The 24542-nt window shown below is 40.4% G+C and overlaps 2 protein-coding genes across 2 annotated transcripts in view; one reads left to right on the forward strand and one right to left on the reverse strand.

Annotated features, from left to right (window-relative positions):
* Positions 1-1899: 1899 nt before the first annotated feature.
* On the forward strand, positions 1900-6542 carry LOC119411786 (green-sensitive opsin-like). Its single transcript, XM_037678710.1, has 5 exons — positions 1900-2359; positions 2495-2663; positions 5873-6038; positions 6118-6357; positions 6444-6542. Exons 1-5 carry the CDS (start codon positions 1975-1977, stop codon positions 6540-6542), a joined length of 1059 nt encoding a protein of 352 aa, XP_037534638.1. The 5' UTR covers positions 1900-1974.
* A 14420-nt stretch (positions 6543-20962) lies between these two features.
* synprb (synaptoporin b) overlaps positions 20963-24542 on the reverse strand; it is a 5444-nt gene continuing 1864 nt past the window's right edge. Inside the window, exons 3-5 of the mRNA XM_037678711.1 lie at positions 21738-21936; positions 21409-21600; positions 20963-21334 (exon numbers count right to left, since the gene is read on the reverse strand). Of these exons, the coding sequence (XP_037534639.1) occupies positions 20963-21334; positions 21409-21600; positions 21738-21936 (763 nt within the window). The remainder of the gene's footprint in view (positions 21335-21408; positions 21601-21737; positions 21937-24542) is intronic.

The following is a 24542-nucleotide window of genomic DNA, read 5'->3' on the forward strand; positions in this document are numbered from 1 at the left end:
TTTTTTTGAATGTCCAGAGGACCAGATTTAACTTTTTTAGATTTTTCTACCTGGATTATTGAGCATGCATCAGGATATGATTTCTGTTAGTTTTGTTACAGCTATATCCTGCCAGATTTTTTTTCCCCTACCAGTTTCTGCAGCATCTTATGTTTGCAAGTTTTTAATATTTATATTTTCATCATCTTAACTGACCGCTAGTGACTGTGTTAGGATTTTAATACAATGTGGCAGCAGTTAAATAATAGCTCCATCCAAGTGTGTTGTTGTTAATTGTCTAAACAAATAATTCAGCCTCAAAACTATGTTAAATCTACACAAACATTAAACTGCTTATTGGCTTACTAAAACAGTATAGCCCAAAATTCCTATTTTAATTTGTCACACAACATGACTTCAGTCATAAATCAGCTGGAGGAACAGAATGACCTTCTCATTTGAAGAATTGTACTTAAAATGAGAAGAAACTTGCCATAAATTGTCCAGAAAAGGTGTATTTTACAAATAATACATCATGTGCTTTTAAAAGGTTCTGTCACCAAAATTTCTGTATCATTTTGGTAAAAATATAAAGAGGAACAGTACTTTTAAATATTTATCTAAAGTGATACTTCAGGTCTTTTCAACTGAACTTACGTAAATGTATTTGCTTTTGAAATCTCAGCAATCTCAGCCTAACCTTCCCTTAATTCTGAATTGTTCAAAACCAAATTCTGTTTACTTAAAATGGCTAATCTGAGAGGGTCCAAAAAACCATAATGATTTGCTGCAGTCTTAAAACAACTACAGTCTCAAAAATGTCATAGTTCATGCAAACACTATTTTATAAATCTTCACACTGCTGCCAGTTTTGAAAAACATAGTAATTCAAACATGACGATAGCATTCTCAGTGGAAGTGGCTCAGATGACATGGACAGATGGAAATGCCTTGAATTGCTACAGAAAACTGCTGCTGTTGACACTTGTGCTTGCAAATAATAAACATAGAATTCTGAGTAAATAACTGTGTAATGCAAAGCTCACTGTTTTGACTGAAGGATCAGCCAGGTCTAGCCTGAAAAATGCAGCACGTTATCTTCATGTCAACCCACCACCTGTGAGATGACTAGTTAGGGTTTAGTGCAGGGTGAGTTGGGTGCCAATTAAGAGTGGGGGGCTGTGATATACAACCTTTAGGTGCTCTGCCTTTTTAAACAACAGACCCAAAAATGAAGTCACACTAAGTATGCTGAGCATTTTTTTTATTTTACTTTAAAATTTAAATGTTAATATTTCTACTATGTTTTCTGTTTAGTATTGAGATACTCAAGTTTTAAGAACATGATTGCAGTAATAATGTTTTATTGCAGAGATGATTCAGTCACCTGCAGGGGAATTATTTTGTGGTGGCGTAAATTTATCAGTAGTGAAATCCACTATCAGCCTTTAAGTAGGGGCAATATACTTACTACAATCTCTCAATCAGATGTACTGAGGGCTGTAATTGTGTGTTAACTAATGCATTATCTGCAACCTCTGGTTGCTAAAATAGATTTAAAACCTGTGCTTAAGGTCATGTATGCTGATACAGTATGCTTTTTAGTCACTTAGTTTGAAGCCTAAACATCTTCCCATCTTCCCATCTTCCCATCTGACATAACATTTTTAGATTTTTCTACCTGGATTAATGAGCATGCATCAGGATACCTAAACAGCTTCTTAAATGTTGGCTGGATGCCAAACAAAAGGGGTCAGAAGGGACCTTAAGGTCATTGCCCAGTGATGCTTTCTTAAAGTCAATTATCAGTCAGACTTGAGCCGTTCACTTCCCCACAATCCACCCCTAATCTAATTTTCTTAATTTGAGGTTAACTCTGACCAGGTATAAAACAGCTACATCAACATTAACTATGAACATAGAGTTGGCTTTTGATGCTCTGACACTGTTGGTATTTCTTCAATAACTGAGATTCCAGGACGAAGGCAACTAAAGATGGGTTGGGATGGAGACTATCAGGCCAATGGCACTGAGGGCAACAACTTCTACATCCCCATGTCCAACAGGACTGGAATAGTTAGAAGCCCTTTTGAATACCCTCAGTACTATATGGTGGATTCAATGGTCTACAAGTTTCTAGCTTGCTACATGTTCTTCTTGATTTGCACTGGGACTCCCATCAATGGCCTGACATTGTTTGTAACAGCTCAAAACAAGAAGCTCCATCAGCCTCTCAACTACATCCTGGTGAACCTGGCTGTAGCCGGACTCATCATGTGCCTCTTTGGCTTCACCATCACTATCGTATCTGCTTTTAATGGTTATTTCTTTCTTGGACCCACTACATGCGCTATTGAAGGATTCATGGCCACACTTGGAGGTAAGACAAAAGAAGCAAGATGATTCAGATAAATAAACCATTGCTTAGGAATTACAGTGTTATTAATATTATTTTTTTATGTGTACAATTAACAGCAGTAAAAGTAAAGCGTGTCTTTGTTTTCCATCTCTGCAGGGGAAATTTCCCTCTGGTCCCTGGTTGTTCTGGCTGTTGAAAGGTATATTGTTGTGTGCAAACCCATGGGGAGCTTCAAATTCTCCGGAACCCATGCTGGAGCTGGAGTCCTTTTCACCTGGTTCATGGCTCTTGCTTGTGCTGCACCCCCACTTTTTGGGTGGTCCAGGTAAAATCCTATATTTTTAAATCAAACATTTCTTAAAGGGACTTCAAACCATTCAGTAAAATCTCTAGATAAGGGGTTTCTAATGTTGGGGTCAAAATGCCACTGTGAGTCATGAAACATTTAATAAGGGTCCCCAAAAAGTCTACATAAAACAAGTTTAAAATAACAGGATTGGAAACTGTCCGTGTTCTGCTATAATTAATACAAGAAAATAAATTAAATGACCCCAAATGAATAAAAATATAATATATTGTGGTAAGGTCTGTTTGGATTCTCATTATGCCCTTGTTTAAACAGTTATCAGCAATGTTTTTATTCAGAGAGATTCAGAGATTCAGAGAGATGTATGTGTCATACACACCACATGTGGTACATGAGGTGGAACAAAACTATGTACACAGGGTCCCAGTTACATCCAACAAAAACACAAATTGTAAAGATAAACATTAGTAAGATCCAATTCAATTCAATTCAATTAAAAAATACTTTATTAATCCCAAAGGGAAATTAATTGTTGTTGTAGCTCATCTTGGTTTCATTAGAGTTGTTATAGATGCTGATGGCTTTGGGTAGGAAGGATCTCTTGTAGCAGTCCATCCCACAGCGAACTTAACTGCCGGTGTTGGGGGACGATCTTGGTCCTCCCACTGTCACGAGCCGCCTTTCCCGCCACCTCCAAGATCTCAGCGGTCAGGCACTCGAGCACTGCCTCCAGGTAGACAAGAATGCATCCACAGCATCTCCTTTTCAACTCCTTTGGGATTTGGGGCTGTAGTTGAGGTATTATTTGAGCTTTTAATATGTTAATCAGCAGCTCCCAGTAGTAGAAAACCACCTTGTTGTTATGGTTACGCATCATAACAAATGTCCAAAAGTAAAAAAGTTTCAGTAAAAATCCTTCCAGCAGCACAACATCTGATACCAGAGGAAGTAATTGTCCGAAAAAAATCAATTTACATCCAGAAAAAAAAAGAGTAATTAAAGTTTTCAAAAGCAAAATCTCAGAATGAATGTAAGAGAGCTACTCCAACATGCAGCAACCTTGAGCGTCGCAATTCTGGAATTCTGGATCATCCAAGTCATCCAAGATCCAAGTCATGAACTAAGAATACACAAGACCAAGAATACACTAAGCACTAATAGTACAAAAACAATGCGCCAAAACAACAGCAGCATAAGATCAGCATCATGGATAGTCAGCAGCACACAAGTATTAAGAACCAACTGACATTACAGTGATTTTAACTTTTTTTTCACAGTGATTTTTCACAGTAATTTTCACTGTGATTTTTCCTGGTTAGAGATTCTAGTCTAACAGCCTCAGGGAAGAAGCTGTTCCTCAGCCTGGTGGTTCTGCACTTAATGCTCCTCAGCCTTCTGCCTGAGGGGAGCAGGGCAAAAAGTGTGTGTTCTGGGTGAGTGAGGTCCTTCATGATGCAGGTGGCCCTCTTCCTGCATCTGGAGGTGTAGATGTCTGTGATGGTGGAGAGGCTGACTCCAACAGACTTCTGTGCAGCCTTCTCCACTCTCTGCAAAGCTTTTCTTTCTGCAGCTGTGCAGCCTCCATGCCACACATTGATGCTGGAGCCCAGGATGCTCTCCACTGCACACCTGTAGAAGGAGGGGAGGATTGAGCTTCCCAGTCCAGCTTGCCTCAGCTGCCTTAGGCTGGTCCTCAACCATTTGCGCCACCTGGTGAGGTCTTCGTTAGATCGGTTACAGTTTGCCTACCAGCCTGGCATCAGGGTGGATGATGCCATCATCTGCCTCAGGCACCAAGCTCTGACCCACCTGGAGAAACCTGGAAGCACCGTGAAGATCATGTTTTTTGATTTCTCTAGTGCTTTCAACACCATCCAGCCAGGACTTCTGTGGGACAAGCTGGAGTTATCAGGAGTGGATCACCACATGTCCCAGTGGATATTGGATTACCTCACTGGAAGCCCACAGTATGTGAAGACACAGTGCTGTGTCTCTGACAGGCTGGTCTGCAGTAGGGGGGTCCCACAGGGAACTGTGCTGGCACCATTCCTCTTCACTCTCTACACTGCAGACTTCACCATCAACTCCACACACTGCCATCTGCAAAAGTTTTCTGATGACTTTGCTATAGTCGGCCTCATCACAGGTGAGGACAACTCAGAGTACAGACAGCGGACTCAACACTTTGTGGACTGGTGCCAGCAGAACCACCTCCTGATCAACGCTGCTAAAACTAAGGAGCTGGTGGTGGATTTCCGCAGGCACAGACTCACCTCACTGACCTCAGTGAACATCCAGGGAGTGGACATCGAGATTGTGGACTCTTATAAATACCTGGGTGTTCACCTGAACAATTAACTGGACTGGTCTCACAACACTGATGCACTTTACATGAAGGGTCAGAGCAGACTCTACCTGCTGAGGAGACTGAGGTCTTTTGGAGTGCAGGGGGTGCTCCTGAAGATTCTTTGAGTCGGTAGTGGCATCAGCCATCTTCTATGGTGTTGTCTGTTGGAGCGGCAGCTTATCATCAGCTGAGAAGAAGCAGCTAGATAAGCTCATCAAGAAGGCCAGCTCAGTGCTTGGATGCCCCCTCGACCCAGTGCAGGTGGTGGGAGACAGAAGGACTCTAGCTAAAATAACATCATTGCTGAACAACATCTCCCACCCCATGCATGAAGATGTTGCTGAACTGGACAGCTCATTCAGTGACAGATTACTGCATCCTAAATGCACAAAAGAGCATTACCGCAGGTCCTTCCTCCCAGCAGCTGTTAGACTCTACAACCATCACTGCTCCCAGCAAACTCAATACACGCTGACCTCTGCTAAAACACACACACTCTGCCTATAATTCTGTATTGTAAATAGGCTGTCCTTTATCAATGTTCCAAAACATATTGATATTGTTTATCTTATTTCTTTATATTTTGTTTTTACCATTTAGGAACTTTTGTGTGATATCTTTTTATCTGTCGTTGCTGTTGCTGCTGTTACACTTGAATTTCCCATCTGTGGGACAATAAAGGCTGTTTATATTTCTATCTATTTCTATTTCTATTAAACCTATATAGTATGGTGTCACAAGCCTCTTCCATAAATATTTTGTGTGTTAGAATCTGATAAGTAGATTTCTGTAGACTAAAAATAACAACATATTTTCAAGATGAATATGGTAATCCTTGATTTCTTAGAAAAAATAATTGATTACTTTAAATCTTTTACAGGTACATTCCTGAGGGTATGCAGTGTTCCTGTGGACCTGATTATTACACCTTAGCTCCAGGCTTCAACAACGAGTCGTACGTCATCTACATGTTTGTCGTTCACTTCTTCACTCCTGTCTCCCTGATTTTCTTCACTTATGGAAGCCTTGTTTTGACAGTAAAAGCTGTAAGTAGGGTTATCAACCTGTGTGTCTGAGTGAATTTAGCTCTTCTTGTTTGACATCTTACCTAACTAAACTCCACAGGCGGCAGCCCAGCAGCAGGACTCAGCATCTACCCAGAAAGCTGAGAAGGAAGTAACACGTATGTGCGTCCTGATGGTCCTGGGCTTCCTGGTAGCGTGGACTCCATATGCTACCTTTGCTGGCTGGATCTTTTTGAATAAAGGAGCTACTTTCACTGCCTTGACTGCTTCTATCCCTGCTTTCTTTGCAAAGAGCTCTGCACTGTATAACCCTGTCATCTATGTGCTTATGAACAAACAGGTTAGCCTACTTTACAGATTTCTCTATACAGTATGTCAAAATGTATGTGAGATGTCCTAAAGTGCTTTCCTTGCTTTGTTTTTCAGTTCCGTACCTGCATGCTAACCACTGTTGGAATGGGCGGCATGGTGGAGGACGAGACCTCAGTTTCAGCAAGCAAGACAGAAGTCTCAACCGCTGCTTAAGGATTATGTGTCTTAACCAGGACGTCTTCTTCACTTTTATGGACATTCCTCAATGATTGGTTTCAGATTTGAAATGAGCACACTCAAAGAGTCTGGAACTTTGCCAAATGTATTCATGGACTCAACAGCTCTGCAAAGGAATTCTATCTCCCCTGGTCATGTGTGCAAAGTAGCAAGTGTACATTTATTTTGAAAGCTTTTCTCTACAGTATTTGGGTTTGTGTTTGTGAGTTTATGATTGAATGAGAGAGAGAGAGAGAGAGAGAGAGAGAGAGCGAGAGAGAGAGAGAGAGAGAGAAGTTTGGGTAAACTGTAAACCTCTGAACATCTGAATGCGCAATCAAATGTTGGAAAATGTATGTGTTTGTTTACCAGTGGAATTATTTTCATGCATTAAATAAAACACAAACAAAAAAAAATATTGTTGACTAGATAATAAATGAACGCATTAAAATACAGTGGTCTGCTCATTAATTTGTGTTTTTAGATTACCCAAGGTTCCTATAATGAAAATACACCCCAAGTATTTTCTCAGTGAAAGCAATAATCATTTGATTCAAAATCAGAGTCCCTCGCATTCTTAAAAAACTGATGCTAGTTAGTCGCTATGTTAGAAGCAAACAGATTTACCTCAAAGATTTTTTGTTAGATTTTAGAATCAATAAGTCATAAAGTTCTGCTGTCTATTATCCCCTTGACTAAAGCTTCACCTACATTAAAACATTTCCACAGAACTCTACTTCAGCAAACCTGGTGTTTACAGCGTACATTTGTTTACAAAGATTTGATCTTATATTATTTTCAAATGTAGGTTTGAAAATGTTTCTTTGATTACTTATTATATCTTAGATCCCTAAATCTGATTTCACATCAAATGCTAATTGTTATACATTGCAAGAAGACTTCATTGCATGAGCAAGAAAAAAAGTCATCAACTTTTATTTGTTAATCTAACATGCATTTAAAAAAAGTTTCAAATTATAATAAAAAAATGTTGGTCTTTATCTTATACTCCAACTAAAAAGAGAAGATAAACTAGTGTGACAACAGTAAAAACAAGTTCCTTTGTTATCTGTGTTAGCTCTGTCTATACTAATTGCATATCTGTTATAAGAAGCAAGCTCATTTTTATTGATGTGTCATGTAGCTATTAGCTATGTTAGAAGAAAACAGATTTACCTCAAAGTTTTTTATTTTTATATATTTAAATTTTTTCACCTCCTTAAATTGCCACCTTATCTTGGTGGAGGAGTTTGTGTGCCTGAATGATCCTAGGAGCTATACTGTCTGTGGCACTTTTAATTGCCCCTGGTAGGGTCTCTGAAGGCAGACTAGCTCTAGGTGACTGGCCAGACAAAGAGTGACTCAGAAGACTTATATGGACAAAAGAAAATTAGGAACTTGGTGTCCATTGCCGAGACGTGAGTTACCTGAACCCCACCCTGGAGCCAGGCCTGGGTGAGGGGCTCATCAGCGAGTGCTTGGTGACCAGGTCTATACCCATGGGGCCCATTCAGGCTCAGCCCGAATGAGCAACATGGGTTTGTCTTCTTGTGGACCCACCACCTGCAGGAGGGGCCATATAAGTCAGGTGTATGAATCCATGTGCAGTTGCCAAAGACAGGGACCTTGGTGCTTTGACCATGGCTTACCTCTCTGGTGGGGAAGGAGCCTGAGCTTGTGCATGAGGTTGAGGGATACCGATTAGTCATAGTTGGGCTCACCTCGTCGCACAGCATGGGCTCTGGACATGATCTCCTTAAGAGGGGCTGGACCTTATTCTACTCTGGAGTTAGCCATGTTGAGAGGCGTTGAGCTGGGGTTGGTCTACTCTTAGCCCCATGACTTAGTGCTTGTGTGTTGGAGTTTTAATGCCCACATGGGTAACGACATTGTGACCTGTAGGGGTGTGATTGGGAGGGCAGCCTCTCTGATCTGAACCCGAGCTGTGTTCTGTTTTTGGACTTCTGTGCTAGTCATAGTTTGTCCATCATGAACACCATGTTTAAATGTAAGGGTGTCTTTAAGTGCACTTGGCACCAGGATGCCCTAAGTCGTAGATCGATGATTGATTTTGTAGTCGTGTCATCTGATTTGTGCCCATTTGTTTTGGATACCAGGGTGAAGAGAGGAGCTGAGCTGTTAACTGATCACCAGGTGGTAGTGAGTTGGATCAGATGGCAGGGGAAGATGCTGGACAGACCTGGTAGACCCAAACGTGGAATGAGGGTTTGCTGGGAACGCCTGGCAGAAGAACCGGTCAGAAAGATCTTCAACTCACACCTCTGGGAGAGCTTTAACAGCATCCCAGCTGAGGCAGGGAACATTGAGTCAGAGTGGGTCATGTTCAGCAACTCAATTGTTGAAGTGACTTCCTTGAGCTGTGGCTGCAAGTTTGTTGGTGCTTCTCATCATGGCCATCCTCAAACTCAGTGGTGGACACCCTGGATTAGGGAGGCTGTCAAGCTGAAGAAGGAGTCCTATCAGTCCTTGTTGGCTGGTGGGAGTTCTTCGGCAGCTGAGGAGTACTGGAGGGCCAAGCGGTCCACAGCCTTTGCTGTTGCTGAGGGAAAAGCTCAGATATGGGAGGAGTTCGGTGAGGCCCTGAATAAGGACTCTTTGTCAGCTCCGAGAAGATTCTGGCAAACCATCAGGCAGCTGAGGGGAAATCAGTGTTTTACTAACACTGTGTTCAGTGAAGGTGAGGTGCTGTTGGACTCAACCAAGGCTGCCTGTTGTCACCGATTCTGTCCATAACTTTTATGGACAGAATTTCTCAGTGCAGCCATGGAGCAGAGGGATTCTGGTTTGGTGGCCTCAGGATTCCATCTTTGCTCTTTGCAGATGATGTGGTCCTGTTGGCGTCATCGTGCTGTGATCTCACTAGAACGGTTTGCAGCTAAGTGTGAAATGGCTGCGATGAGAATCAGCACCTCCATATCTGAGGCCATGGTCCTCAACTGGAAAAGGGTGGCTTGCTCTGTTCAGGTCCAGGGTGAGGTTCTGCCTCAAGTGGAGGAGTTCAAGTTTTTTGGGGTTTTGTTCATCAGTGAGGGAAGAATAGAGCTTGAGATTGGCAGATGAATTGGTGCAGCATCTGCAGTATTGTGGACTCTGTACTGGCCCATAGTGGTGAAGAAGGAGCTGAGCTGTAAGGCAACGCTCTCTGTTTACCAGTCAGTCTACATTCCTGCTCTCACCTATGGTCACAAGCTCTGGGTGGTGACTGAAAGAATGAGATTGTGGATACAGATGGTTGAAATGAGTTTCCTCTGCAGGGTAGCTGGACTCTCCCTTAGAAATTGGGTGAGAAGTTCAGTTATCCGGGAGAGACTCGTGTAGAACTGCTGCTCCTCCACATCAGGAGGTGCCAGTTGAGGTGGTTCAGACATCTGGTAAGGATGCCCACTGGACACCTCCTTAGGGAGGTGCTTTGGATATGTTTGAATGGGAGGAGACCCCAGAAAAGACCCATGACACGCTGGAGAGACTGTCTCTCTGTTGGCCTGGGAATGCCTTGGGGTTCCCCCCAGAAGAGCTAGAAGAGGTGGCTGTAGAAATAGATGTCTGGGCTCAAGCTGCTGCCCCTGCAACCCAACTTCCGAACAAGCATAAGATAAAAGACGGACGGATGGATGGATGGATGGACGGATTCATGGATGGATTTTTTTTATTTCATTTTTTACAATCAGTAAGTCATAAAGTTCTGCTGTCTATTATCCCCTGGACTAGAGCTTCATCTACATTAAAACATTTCCACAGAACCCTACTTCAGCAGACCTGGTGTTTACGGCTTACGTTTGTTTACAAAGATTTGATCTTATATTACTTTCAAATGCAGGTTTGAAAATGTTTGTTCAATTACTCATCATATCTTAGATCGCTAAATATGATTTCACACCAAATACTTATTGTTATACATTGCAAAAATAATCCATGGCATGAGCAAGAAAAATATCATCATGAACTTTTATTTGTTAATCTAACATGCATTTAAATGAAAAAAAAAATCAAATTGTAATATTAAAAAGTTGGTCTTTATCATCTATCCATCCATCCATCCATTATCTTTTACCCGCTTTTTCCATTTTGGGTCGCCATTGCCTATGTCCAGCAATCATTGTGCCAGGGGCGGGGTACACCCTGGACAGGTTGCAAGTCCATCACAGGGCCACATAGAGACAAACGAGACCATTCACTCTCTCACTCACACCTAGGGACAATCTAGAGTTAGAGTTTCCAATCAGCCTAACATGCATGTTTTTGGTCTGTGGGAGGAAACCGGAGTACCCGGAGAAAACCCACGCATGCACAGAGAGAACATGCAAACTCCACCCAGAAAGACCCCGGGACCAGGATTTGAACCGGCAACCTTCTCGCTAAGAGGCAGCAGCTCTACCAGTTGTGCCACTGTGCTGCCCATCTTTATCATCTACTCCAACAAAAAAGAGATGATAAACTAGTGTGGCAGCAGTTCTATAAAAACAAGTTCCTTTGTTATCTGTGTTAGCTCTCGCTCTACTAATTGCATATCTCTTGAAAGAAGCAAGCTCATTTTTTTTGATGTGTCACATTAACTCCCTGAAGTTAGCCTCAAAATGTGCAACAAATTTTAGTACAGGATTTAAAACTGTATGTGTGATAGTATAAGCATGGAATAAAGAATCATTACATGTGATCGAAATCCAACTGAACAAAAATTACTGTATACAAAAAACTTTACTTTGGCATAAATGATTACAGACCTGTTGCCTTGACATCTGTGGTCATGAAATCCTTTGAGCAACTGTTTTTGAAGCATCTGAAGGACATCACAGGTCCCCTGCTGGACCCCCTGCAGTTTTATTAATGAGCAAAAAGGTTGGCAGATGATGCAGCCACTTTGGGACTACACTTCATCCTCAACCTCAACCACCTAGGGACGTATACCAGGATCCTGTTGGTGAATTTCAGCTCATTCTTCAACACCAATCACCTTGACATCCTCCATCAGAAGGTCACCAAGCTCACATTGCTGGCCTCTACTTCTCAGTAAATCATCAGCTTCCTGACCAACCGGCAGCAGCAGTTTATGAACATCTTCTCCTGCACGAAAACCATTAGCACTGGTGCCCCTCTTGGGTGTGTTCTTTTACCACTCCTCTTCTCTCTGTACACAAATGACTGCACCTCAGCACACTAGTCAGTGAAACTCCTGAAGTTTGCAAATTACACTACTATCAAATAGACTGATACTGGACATGGACAAGTCTGCATACAGAGAAGAGATGGATTGACTCGTCCATTGGTGTGGTCAGAACTACTTGGAACTTAACCCGCTCAGGACAGTGGAGCACCTCTCCTGCCACAATGCCTCCCCTCATCCTCCACAACACCACTGTGTCTACTGTGGATCGCTTCAGTTTCCTAGGAACCCTTTCTCGAGACCTGATATGGTCTTCACACATAGACACTGTTCGGAGGAAGACCTAGCAGATAATTTACTTCCTGCTGCAACTCAAGAAGTACAACTTACCACAGGAGCTGCTGGTCATCTTCTACACAGCCCGATCTACTGTATATTCAATCGGTTTTGTGCACATGCATCACTGTGGCTAAACAGGACAAGTCCAGACTGCATTGAACAATCAAGTCTACAGAGAGGATCATCGGGGCTGACACTCTCTCGATCCAGGACTTGTTCAGATCCATGGTCAGGAAAAGGACTGGTAAAATCTCTGCTGACCCCACACATGCTGTACACTAACTCTTTTGGCTTTTACCTTCAGGTTGATGCTACATAGCACCATTTGCAAAAACCAGCCACCATAGAGACGGTTTCTTCCCCCAGGTGGTTTCTGTGATGAACACAATAAACACCTTACAACCTGAGTAGTAAGCTACTCTGCTGTGAAACAAAATAAGCATGTGTGCACTACATGCTCCTTTTGTTCTTTATTTTATTTCTTCTAAGTTGATGGCTGTATGCTGTGAGCACTTGAAACAAAAGTCAAATTCCTTGTTTGTGCACATAAGCTTGGCCAATAAAGATGATTCTGATCCTCTGTGTTGGACAGAAATCAGTTGGTAGAATGAGCAGGTAATGCCCCTACAGGATATAAAAAAAAGCATCTGTATCACTGTAGTGAGGAGTGTGCTCTATTTGAAAGTAGACGTCATGTGCTGCAGAGACAATCCACAACTCCACACACCACCATGTCACAGGCTCAAAAGGGTTTAATTACTGTTAAACATACATGTCTTCCTTACTCATTGGGCCATCTATATCATGCTGAACCCCTTTATTTCCAGCTGAAAACCTGACCCTAATTGTCATGCAGCGGGTACATGCTCTGTAATTTTCTTCAAAGAGAGCATTCTGGACACCTGCATGTGCTTAGTCTCTCTGTCAGGGAGCTGGCAGGGGCGAGCATCGCCTCTCTTTGTTCTAATTGCTCAGATCAAATAGGAGGCTGCATGCAGAAACCTTATTAACAAACTCTGGGATGCAATGAGTGCTGTTGTTTGCTGTGAGGCAGCCTGGAACAAAATATTTTGCTATAGTTGCAGCCAAAGCAATGGTTTAGTTTGTGATATTGCCAAATTTATTATTATAATCTACATTCAACCATGTGTTTTTCCGCCTCAAACTTGTCCTAAATGCCGACAAAACCAAAGGGATGCTTTTTTCAAATAGGAAGTTGGTCCTAGCAGTTCTTCCTCCGATTTTGTCCTCAAATGGTGTCCCGATTGAATTTGTTGATTCCTATAAATATTTGGGTATCTTGGTCAACTCGCATCTCTCTTTTAAGCTCCATGTGGAAAACTTGGTAAAGAAACTGAAAGTTAAACTAGGTTTATTTTTCAGAAACAGATCCTGTCTAACCCTGAATGCTAGAAAACACCTTGTATCTGTGACTTTCCTTCCCTTCATTGATTATGGTGACATTACTTACATGAACGCTCCTACAAGAACCCTGCAGATGTTGGATGCTGTCTATCATGGTGCACTAAGATTCATAACTGGCTGTGATTATCGTACCCACCACTGCACCCTGTATTCACTGGTTAACTGGACATCATTAACTTCACACAGACTCTCTCTGGTACATTTTCATCTTTAAATCACTTCTTGGTCTGTTGCCTTCATACATCTCCTCCTACATGTCTCTGCGTGAGTGCAGCTACGGCGTGTACTCTCATGACATTATTATCTGCAGTGTTCCCTCAGTGAGGACTGAACTAAGCAAAAGGGCCTTCTCCTACTCCACTCCTGTTTCCTGGAATATCTTACAAAAAGATTTGAAGCTCTCGACCTTGACCTCTCTAAGTGGCTTTAAGAATCTGTTGGACTCCTGGCAGGGACCAATGGAGACATGTTCCTGTTTTTAGTTTTCTACATTCGCCTTAGAATCTAGCTGTTTTTTGTTACCTTTTTTAAGCCATCCTATTTGTTTAAAAAAAAAAAAAACCCTGCAGTATGACTTTTTATAACTGTTTATTGTTGTCGCTGTTATCCATTGTTGTCATCATTCTTTGTTGAAATCAGGTCTCTCTTGTAAATGAGTCCTCGAGGCTCAGTGAGATTTACCTGTCTAAATAAAGGTTGAATGAAAAAAATTGTGTTCATTTATGCATTTATATTTTCCAAAATGAGCACAGTGAAAAATAAGTTGCCATAATTTGTTGTTTTCTACGTTTGACGGGTTTGTCAGTTTGTGTGAAAATGACTGTCCTCTTTCAGTTTTCTAATAATAATCAATGTTTCTAACACAGGTCAAAGGATCTTTATACTCATACAAGTATGCAAATGTTTGGCTGAAAATGTTTTATTCTGTGAAGTGCTTAGCGAGGCAAATAAACACTGTTTCCAAAAAGCAAAGACACAATTTCTGGTAAAATATTTATATTTTTTCAGTGTCAAAAACATCACAGCCAGTTCAAATAAATAAAATTATAATAATGAAAACACTTCCTGCTTGATAAATGGGATTTTTATGTATCTATTTACAAAATTTTGCAGCCAGCAAACCATTTGTGTTTAGCATCTTCTGCTCTTTTAGAATCTAGTTTCTGTTCTGTTTGAGACAGTGTTAGGGCTGCATGGTGGTGCTGTGATTAGTCATCTCACAGCAGGAAGGTCACAGGTTTGCAGCCCGGCTGGAACTTTACTGTGCAGAGTTTCTATGTTCCATTGTGCATGCAATGGTTTCGTCCTACAGAGCAAAACATGGATGTCAGGTTAATTGGTAATTCTACTTGCCCTTGGATGAATGAGCACGCAAATGGTTTCTTTTGTTCAATTTGTGTTGACCTTGTGATGGACAGAGGATCTGTTTAGCTGCTTATTGACTACTGAAGATGGGCATCAGCTCCAAGCGAACCCGAACAGGAAAGGATGTGTGGTATTTAAATCTAAATTAAGGACTTACTCATTGCTTTTCATTAACTGGTTTAAACTATTTAGTTCTATTTTGATTAATTATCTTTTAAAATTATCCTGATGCATGCTCAATAATCCAGGTAGAAAAATCTAAAAAAAGTTAAATCTAGTCTTCTGGACATTCAAAAAAGCAAAACAACAAAAAAATGTAGAAACGTTTCGTCTCTCATCCGAGAGACTTCCTCAGTCTGAGGTGCTGTATTCAGCTCAGTCTCTTAAATAGCACCTTCTCAGAGTGGATCAACCAGTTTGCTGCTGACAACCAAAACCAGCTGATCACATGCTCAAGAAGGACCATCAGCCTAACAATGGATCATTAGCACACTGATGGCTGTTTACTATTCACAGAGGGCTGAGTGATAATAGCAATCATTGCATTGTAAGAGGGGGACAGTTGAACACGTAGGCCTCCACCCCTGTTTAACGATGGACGGTTTCTTTTCACAAAGATGGCCTCCTTTACTCCTCTCTCAAACCATCGTTCCTCTCTATCCAGGATGTGAACATCTTCATCCCTGAAAGAGTGACCGCTGGCCTGGAGATGAGTGTAGACCGCAGAGTCCTGGCCTTTTAAAATTATATATGTGTGTGGGTGTGTGGTGGGGGGGGTTGGGGGTGGGGGGGGGGGGGGGGGGGGGGGGGGTGCATATGTCTTTTGGCTTGTTCTTGTTAACCTGTTTTTATTCTGTAAAGCACCTTGAGTTGCATCCTGGTATGAAAAGTTCAAAATAAACAAATTTGCCTTTGCCTTCATTTTGAGGTACAAGGACATATGTTCAGTTTTGTAAGGTATGGGCTCGTTTTTCTCTTAAACCATAGCTTTAAACAAAGCAGCTAAAGAATAACATGTTACTTTTTGTTCATTAATTCATTAATTAATTCATTAATTTATTCATTCATTCATTCGCTCAACCTTTATTTATACAATCTAAAAAAGTTAAATCTGGTCCTCTGGACATTAAAAAAAAAACCAAAACAAAGCAAAACAACAAAAAATGTAGAAACGTTTCGTCTCTCGTCCAAGAGACTTCTTCAGTCTGAGGTGCTGTTTTCAGCTCAGTCTCTTAAATAGCACCTTCTCAGAGTGGATCAACCAAACAGGACTCCAGTCAGCCAACAGGTGAAAAGGAGGAACCCAGACCCAGACCAGTGGTCATTCCATATGTTGAGGGAGTATCAGAGAAACTGAGACGTTTATTTTCTAAACATAACGTCCCAGTGGCTTTTAAACCCCAAAATACATTACGGCAAAGACTGGTTCATCCCAAAGATCCAGTCCCCCGGCACAAACAGAGTAATGTTGTGTATGCTGTTCAGTGTCAGGAGGGCTGTGATCAGTCTTACATCGGGGAAACAAAACAGCCACTGGCCAAAAGGATGGCCCAGCACAGAAGATCAACATCATCAGGCCAGGACTCTGCGGTCTACACTCATCTCCAGGCCAGCGGTCACTCTTTCAGGGATGAAGATGTGCACATCCTGGATAGAGAGGAACGATGGTTTGAGAGAGGAGTAAAGGAGGCCATCTTTGTGAAAAGAAACCGTCCATCATTAAACAGGGGTGGAGGCCTCCGGGTTCAACTGTCCCCCTCTTACAATGCTGTGATTGCTAGTATCACTCAGCCCTCTGTGAGTAGTAAACAGCCATCAGTGTGCTAATGATCCATTGTTAGGCTGATGGTCCTTCTTGAGCATGTGATCAGTTGGTTTTGGTTGTCAGCAGCAAAACTGGTTGATCCACTCTGAGAAGGTGCTATTTAAGAGACTGAGCTGAAAACAGCACCTCAGACTGAAGAAGTCTCTCGGACGAGAGACGAAACGTTTCTACATTTTTTGTTGTTTTGCTTTGTTTTGGTTTTTTTTTTAATGTCCAGAGGACCAGATTTAACTTTTTTAGATTTTTCTACCTGGATTATTGAGCATGCATCAGGATATTTTATTTATACAAGTTAGTCTCACTGAGTCACGAGGACTCGTTTTCAAGAGAGACCTGCTTATAAGGAGCTCATAGCTGCAGACTGGCCAGACATTACATGAGAAGTTGACAAAAGTCTTTAAAACTACTCACCCCTACTTTAAATCCCATGCATCAATGGGCTCATTTTATGTTTGGTCAAACCATAGAATACACATATGAACAGTTGTATTCTCTGAAATTAAATTTTTGTAAAATAATTTTCTTCAGCAAGGCATAACTATTGTCACTCTTTACTAAAATCTACAATATTTACTTTCCTTTGACTCATCAGCTTATTAAATATTTTAATAAGAATTTAATGACCCTCGATTTAAAGTTTTACAACATATTTTATGTTAGTGAATTTTTGCACATTTTCAAAAAAAAAAAAAACTTTAAGGAAACACACCTTTCTATTTCACAAAATATTGGGTTTTGAGCACATCAGCTCAAATTAACAGCCAGGATTTGTCTTCGGTGCTTTCTACTGACAAACAGCTTTTGCCAGAAGGTTTTCCAGAAAGAAATGTGAGAAAAGCAAAGAGAGATATGATGGAGATGTGAAAGGTTACAGATGTTTTTCATCTACTAAAGTCAAATGTTATATAACTCATATTACCATGTGTTTGTGTTAAGGGTTGTTATGACTGGACTGAGTGCTGCATAAACATGGAACCTTTCACCCAAATAAGCAAGGATGCTGCAAGAGTCGTCTGACCTTGCCTTTGTCTGATAAAATTACAAAAAGACATTTCTTCATGCTCTCTTTGAGCAGACTTGAAGACGAAGTGCCATGTAAAGATCTTGCCTGCTTGTATTTCAGTGCTGCTCCATCTTGCAAGATTAAACCTGGGATTAAGAAAATTATCTACCTCTCCCGTGTGGCTTTTTTATTTAAAGAACTATTGAAAGAATAATATTAAATTATCCTAACAAGATAGTCTACACAGTAACAACCCCCTCCAGTCATAAGGATGTTGTAGCTGAAAGGATATTTGTTAGTTGGAGCACACTGGACCTGTCCCTACAGTTTGTCATAACTTTTTGGTTTTGTTTACTTTATGTGCTCGCAATTATTTGAGCAAATTTTAAAACGTTTCACATTGATCTGTCTAGAACATAAAAGAATCATATTTGATTTAATGACTTTGAAAGAAATATACTAACTACTAACTCAAATGTGTTCACAGTGGGGACCTAAACCAAAACTTTGAAGCTTCTGGAGCAGCCCTTTTGATAATTGGTAATCTGATGGTCCATTGACAGATTTGACATCTATATTTTGTCTGAGTTGGTTGGAACCTGCTGAATTTCATAAATAATGAATAATTAAATCAAAGAGGCAGTTCATTCAGCATTTAATAATCCCATGAATTGTTGATATTTTTTAATCAACACAGTTTTATTTATTACATTTGATATTCCAAAGTCCAATTACTGCATGTTCAGAACGAATCCACTGCTGTTGATGGATTTCAAAGAGCATTTGATATGACAATCACAGTGCAAAGAGATTTTAGGCATCAGTCAGCAACATTTTAACAGTCTTAAATGGATAAAATTGATACATTGAAGGATTATCCCTTTGGCCTTGCAGCTGAGATAAACCTAACAGTGTAAAACATGCTTCAATGCACTGTAGCGTTCAGATTTCACACATTACTTTTCAAAATACTTTGACACAATAATGGACGTTGTGTTGAAAACGGTAACCATGCATTTACTGAAAAAAATCCTACCTAAGACGCTCTTTAGGATATTGGTTAATGAAAATCAAAGCATCATTGAATAAATATGAAAAACTCAAACAGAGCAAAACAACAAGCTACATGTATTTCTTAAAATTATCAAACAAATGCAGTTTCTTTACAAACAAAAATGCACATGCCTTGATGTTAATGTACACGAGTGGCATTTTAAATACTTCAAAGTCCAATACTCTATGCAGTGCAACAATATTTCATAAAATAATTTTGCAAAACCAAAACAACAACAACAACAACCAATAAAAAAAAACATACAAAAAAAAAGGATTACAATTTTAAAATGAACATCATGCATTTTAATAATCATTACAAATAAAAGTAATATTAATTTAAAATATCCAAATGAAGACACCAAAGAACTACAATAAATATTATACTGCAAAACTTAGCTACAGAAATATGGAATATTTATCAGGACAAGTTAAACTCATTGATCAGATGTGCTTCTAAAACTCCTCACAAATTGTATAACACAATCCTAAAAATATAAATCAAGACTGTGGTCTACTGAGTGCTCATTTCAATGTCAAATTAAAAATGTACAATATTAATAGATTGTAACATCATGCTCAAACAGTGACATGAAAGAATTTATTTATTATAAGAATATATTTAATTATTATTTAATATAAGAATTTAGTTTATGAAAGAACTATAAGTAAAGAAAGTAGCTAGCAAAGTAGCATTGCTAATTAGCTTAAATGTTTAATGTTGTCTCTTATCCATCCATCCATCCATCCATCCATCCATCCATCCATCCATCCATCCATCCATCCATCCATCCATCCATCCATCCATCCATCCATCCATCCATCCATCTATCCATCCTCTTTTCCCTTCCAGGTCGCCACATGGAGAACAATAGAGCTGTCATTTCTAACCTGAACCCGGAGCGGGGCCCCGCCCGACCCGGATTAGGGCCAGGCCATAATAATGTGCTTAATGTGCAGGCCGGGTTGGTGTCGGGCTTTTGATTGCATCAGCGGATGCGTGTAGCTGACGATCCAATTGTATAGCAACATGGCTTGCCATACAATCACCAGCTGCATGTGGCCATTTGACTGTGCGCTGAGCATCCTTGTAAGAGACACAAAGTTCAGTTAAGCTTCAGATGAACTACTGCCAGCGATCCATTAACCCAAATGGGCGTTCATTCAGCCACTTCACTCAGCGGACACGCACAGCAGACGACCCAAACAGGTGAGATCACAAAATAGCCAACATGTCAGAGCAGGGTCCATGTCTGAATAATGCAGAATGCAGGCAGAAGCACGGATTTAATGCTTTTGACGGCCATGAAAGGAAAAACACCCCCTCAGCTCCGATCTTCTGCCCCCTTTACTCAGCCGCACGTCTGCCGACCATTAATAACTATATAAACAGTCAAAACTTAATATATATATTTTTTGGGTTCTGACCTGTAATTACAGTTAATGCGTCAGGTCAGGTGGGGTACGGAAATGATGGCTACGGGCTGGGGCCGGGTCTGGTCGGATTTTTTGGACCCAAATGCAACTCTAAGACAAGCAACCAATCATATTCTCACTTACAGCCCGGGACACGTTATCTAACACTTAATGAACATAACACACGTTTTTGTTCTGTGGGAGGAAACCGGAGTATTCAGTGAAAAGCAGAAGAGCGTGCACTTAGCGACAGGCCGGGCGGCAAACCTGTGACTGTCTTGCTGACAGGCAACAACTTTAACCACTTCACCACCATGCCACCTTCCATCTAAATATAAGCACTGGCATAACTAAAATTCAATGTTCATAACTAGGGTTTCAGTGATGTAGATTCTTATACAAATATAGTTTTTTCCGCATTTTTAAGATTTTGACATTTTGAACAACAGCAAATCTACATTAGCCTAGCTATCTAGCCTAGCTAACTTTCCAGATAAGTGGGAATCGATGTGACTTTTCTGAGTATTTTCTTCAGGTTTTCCTCAACTCTGAACAGATAATGTAATAGAACACATAACGTGCCTTTGCAGCGGGTGTCTTTGATTAATTTAGCATTGTTTTATTTTAAATTGAACTTGCCCTTGGATGTAAAAAACAAAACATTTAACTCACTGAGATTTACCAAACCACTGAAATACCCTTGCACATTCTATTCATATAATTTCATTTGATTTATTCCTTGTATATCTGAGTGAATGCTAAATATACATACATTTTCATTCAATTACATTTCTGAAGTCATTTTGAAATGTGCTTTAAACATTTGTTGTGTGTAAATTTGAAGGTGATATTTAATAAATTTTAACTTGTCACATCTCATTAATAAAAATCATGGGCCCTTGAGAGGCGATGCTGTTCTCTCTTTCAAAAGTTACGTTTTTGCCAAGATATGTCTCCGGTAAGCTGAAGCTTACTTGTGACTGGTTAATGCTAGCTTGTCTCTCGACCTGCTTATTAAAGTCCCCCTTGGACAAAATAAAACTATCTTGTCTGTAGAGACCAAAACTGTCATCAGGCTGGTCAAAGCTGCTTTCACTGTAGAGTCGCTCTCGCATTTCACTCGAACGTTTCCCTGAAGCGCTTCTGGTCGGGTACCTCTGACCAGTCTTGTACCAGCCCGTCTCTTTGAAGACAAACCAGATATTCCCAGACCAGAGGACAACATTTACAAACCCCAAAACCTGCCAGAATAAAGATGGGTCATGAGAATGGATTGTTTTATGTAGACTGTGTCATTTCTTGACTGAATACCTACAGTAGATGTATTAAGTCGTGACCAGTGAGGCTCCTGCATAGCTGTACATCTGTTTTCCTGAGCTCTACAGGCAGAGATGAGAAGAAGGACCTCGGTAGGGTTTGTGGCACTTTTAAGATCGGTGAGACTTTTTGCCCAGCAACAACTGCTGACCAGCCACATGAGGGAAAAGATGACAGTGACAGCAAAATCCTGCTCAGGACAGAAAAAATATATACAAAAACAGAAGCATACCAATAAATAAAACATTTTTCTTTTCATAAAACAATATGATACCACACTGTCTTAATTACAGGATAGGTGAATGGTAAAAATGTAACCTCACGAACCACAAGTGGGCCTCTGTTGTTCTTTAGATACTTGTTCTGGTAGAAGACATAGACGATTGTTGCCAAGAGTGAGTAAAGAAATGCAAAGACACCCACAGTCACAAAAAACTGAGCAGCTGAAGAGAAGTCCCCATCAAGGAAAAGGACCTCCTCTCTCTCCACATCACACAAGGGAGCTCTGAAGTGCACTTGTTGCAATCTATAGGACAGAAAGGGAAAGATTACTGGGAAGAGAGATTGCCCTTTCTGGAGGAAAATTCACTTTACCTAACTACAGCTGTGTGTATGTATATATATATATATATATATATATATATATATGTATATATATATATATATATATATATATATATATCGTATTCGCATCGCATCGTATTCTGTTAACTGATGACGTGAACTCCGCTTGGAACTATTTTCATAATAGTTTCATTTATTTTCTGAACAAACATGCTCCTTTTCGTCAGTTAAGAATAAAGGGACGAGACAGCCCCTGGTTTACTCCAGAGCTAGCTGATCTCCTGCACAGGAGAGATCATCTTTGGGCTGCAGCGAGAAAATCTGACTCAGACACTGATTGGTTGAGTTTTCGACAGATGAGGAATAAATGCACAACTGCTGTCAAAGCAGCAAAACGCAACTATTTCTTATCTCAGACCTCCAAAAATCTAAATGACCCCAACAGATTCTGGAAAACCATCAAATCTCTCTCAGGCACCCCCCAATCATCTGACCTCCCATCACAACTTCTCGTTAACTCTGTTCCTGTGTCAAATAAGCACGAGATCCTGAACTGTTTCAACAAATATTTTGTTGCTTCTAGTTCTTTATTTGACACAGTTACTAACAGAAGATCAGCCACTTCCCCTAATAACAAAACTTTTACAAATCAAATCCCTCCTACAAGTCAATCCTCAGTTAATCACAGCTTCTCTTTTTCTCCATTCTCAGTCAGTGAGGTCAATAAACTGTTAATAGATCTTGACCCTAAAAAAATCTGCAGGTCCAGATGAACTTCCACCTTATTTCTTAAGGCTGGCTGCTCATATCATCACAGTCCCTGTGACCCACATCTTTAATCTCTCCATAAGACTAAACTCCATCCCAGACACTTGGAAAACAGCCTTTGTTCTTCCTTTGCTGAAGGGAGGTGACCCCACCTCATTGAACAACTATCGACCAATCTCTAAACTCTGCATTTTAGCCAAGGTTCTAGAAAAACTGATAAAATCTCAAATCAAAAATTACCTGGACTCATTTAACATCTTACCTCCCATCAATCTGGTTTCAGGAAACAACACAGCACAACCACTGCTTCACTGAAGGTTCTTAATGATGTTGTTGAAGCACTGGATGCTAAGGATTATTGTGCTGCACTTTTCTTAGACCTGTCTAAAGCTTTTGACACTGTGGATCAGAACATCTTGTGTCATAAACTCTCAGAAATTGGTTTCTCAGATCACACCATTGGTTGGTTCTCTAACTATCTTTCAGACCGGAGGCAATGTGTTCAACATAATGGTACTTCCTCCAGTTATTTAACAGTCAACAATGGTGTACCACAAAGGCTCAGTCTTAGGACCCACCCTCTTTACAATCTACATACATAATGTAGGTAAAAACATCCCTAATGCATCCATACATTTCTATGCTGATGACACAGTTGTTTATCGTCGAGCTAAAACTGTTGCTAAGGCTTTCCAGCTTTTGAAATCTGCATTCAACATCATCCAGACTGATTTGTTCCGCCTCAAACTTGTCCTAAATGCCGACAAAACCAAAGGGATGCTTTTTTCAAATAGGAAGTTGGTCCCAGCAGTTCTTCCTCCGATTTTATCCTCAAATGGTGTCCCCATTGAGTTTGTTGATTCCTATAAATATTTGGGTATCTTGGTCGACTCACATCTCTCTTTTAAGCTCCATGTGGAAAACTTGATAAAGAAACTGAAAGTTAAACTGGGTTTCTTTTTCAGAAACAGATCCTGTCTAACCCTGAATGCTAGAAAACGCCATGTATCTGTGACTTTCCTTCCCTCAATTGATTATGGTGACATTATTTACATGAACGCTCCTACAAGAACCCTGCAGATGTTGGATGTTGTCTATCATGGTGCACTAAGATTCATAACTGGCTGTGATTATCATACCCACCACTGCACCCTGTATTCACTGGTTAACTGGACATCATTAACTTCATGCAGGCTCTCTCACTGGTATATTTTCATCTTTAAATCACTTCTTGGTCTGTTGCCTTCATACATCTCCTCCTACATGTCTCTGCGTGAGTGCAGCTACGGCCTGTACTCTCATGACATTATTATCTGCAGTGTTCCCTCAATGAGGACTGAACTAGGCAAAAGGGCCTTCTCCTACTCCACTCCTGTTTCCTGGAATATCTTACAAAAGATTTGAAGCTCTCGACCTTGACCTCTCTAAGTGGCTTTAAGAATCTGTTGGACTCCTGGCAGGGACCAATGCAGACATGTTCCTGTTTTTAGTTTTCTACATTTGTCTTGGAATCTAGCTGGTTTTTTTTTTGTTTGTTTGTTTTGTTTAGTTACCTTTTCCTTTTAGCCATCCTATTTGTTAAAAAAACAAACAAACAAAAAAAAAAACCCTGCAGTATGACTTTTTATAATTGTTTATTGTTGTTGCTGTTGTCCATTGCTGTCATCTTTCTTTGTTGGAATCAGGTCTCTCTTGTAAATGAGTCCTCGAGGCTCAATGGGATTTACCTGTATAAATAAAGGTTGATTGATTGATATATATATATATATATATATATATATATATATATATATATATATA

This window comes from Nematolebias whitei, chromosome 7 (assembly GCF_014905685.2).
Source record: "Nematolebias whitei isolate Nwh7 chromosome 7, NemWhi1, whole genome shotgun sequence".
Classification (NCBI taxonomy): domain Eukaryota; kingdom Metazoa; phylum Chordata; class Actinopteri; order Cyprinodontiformes; family Rivulidae; genus Nematolebias; species Nematolebias whitei.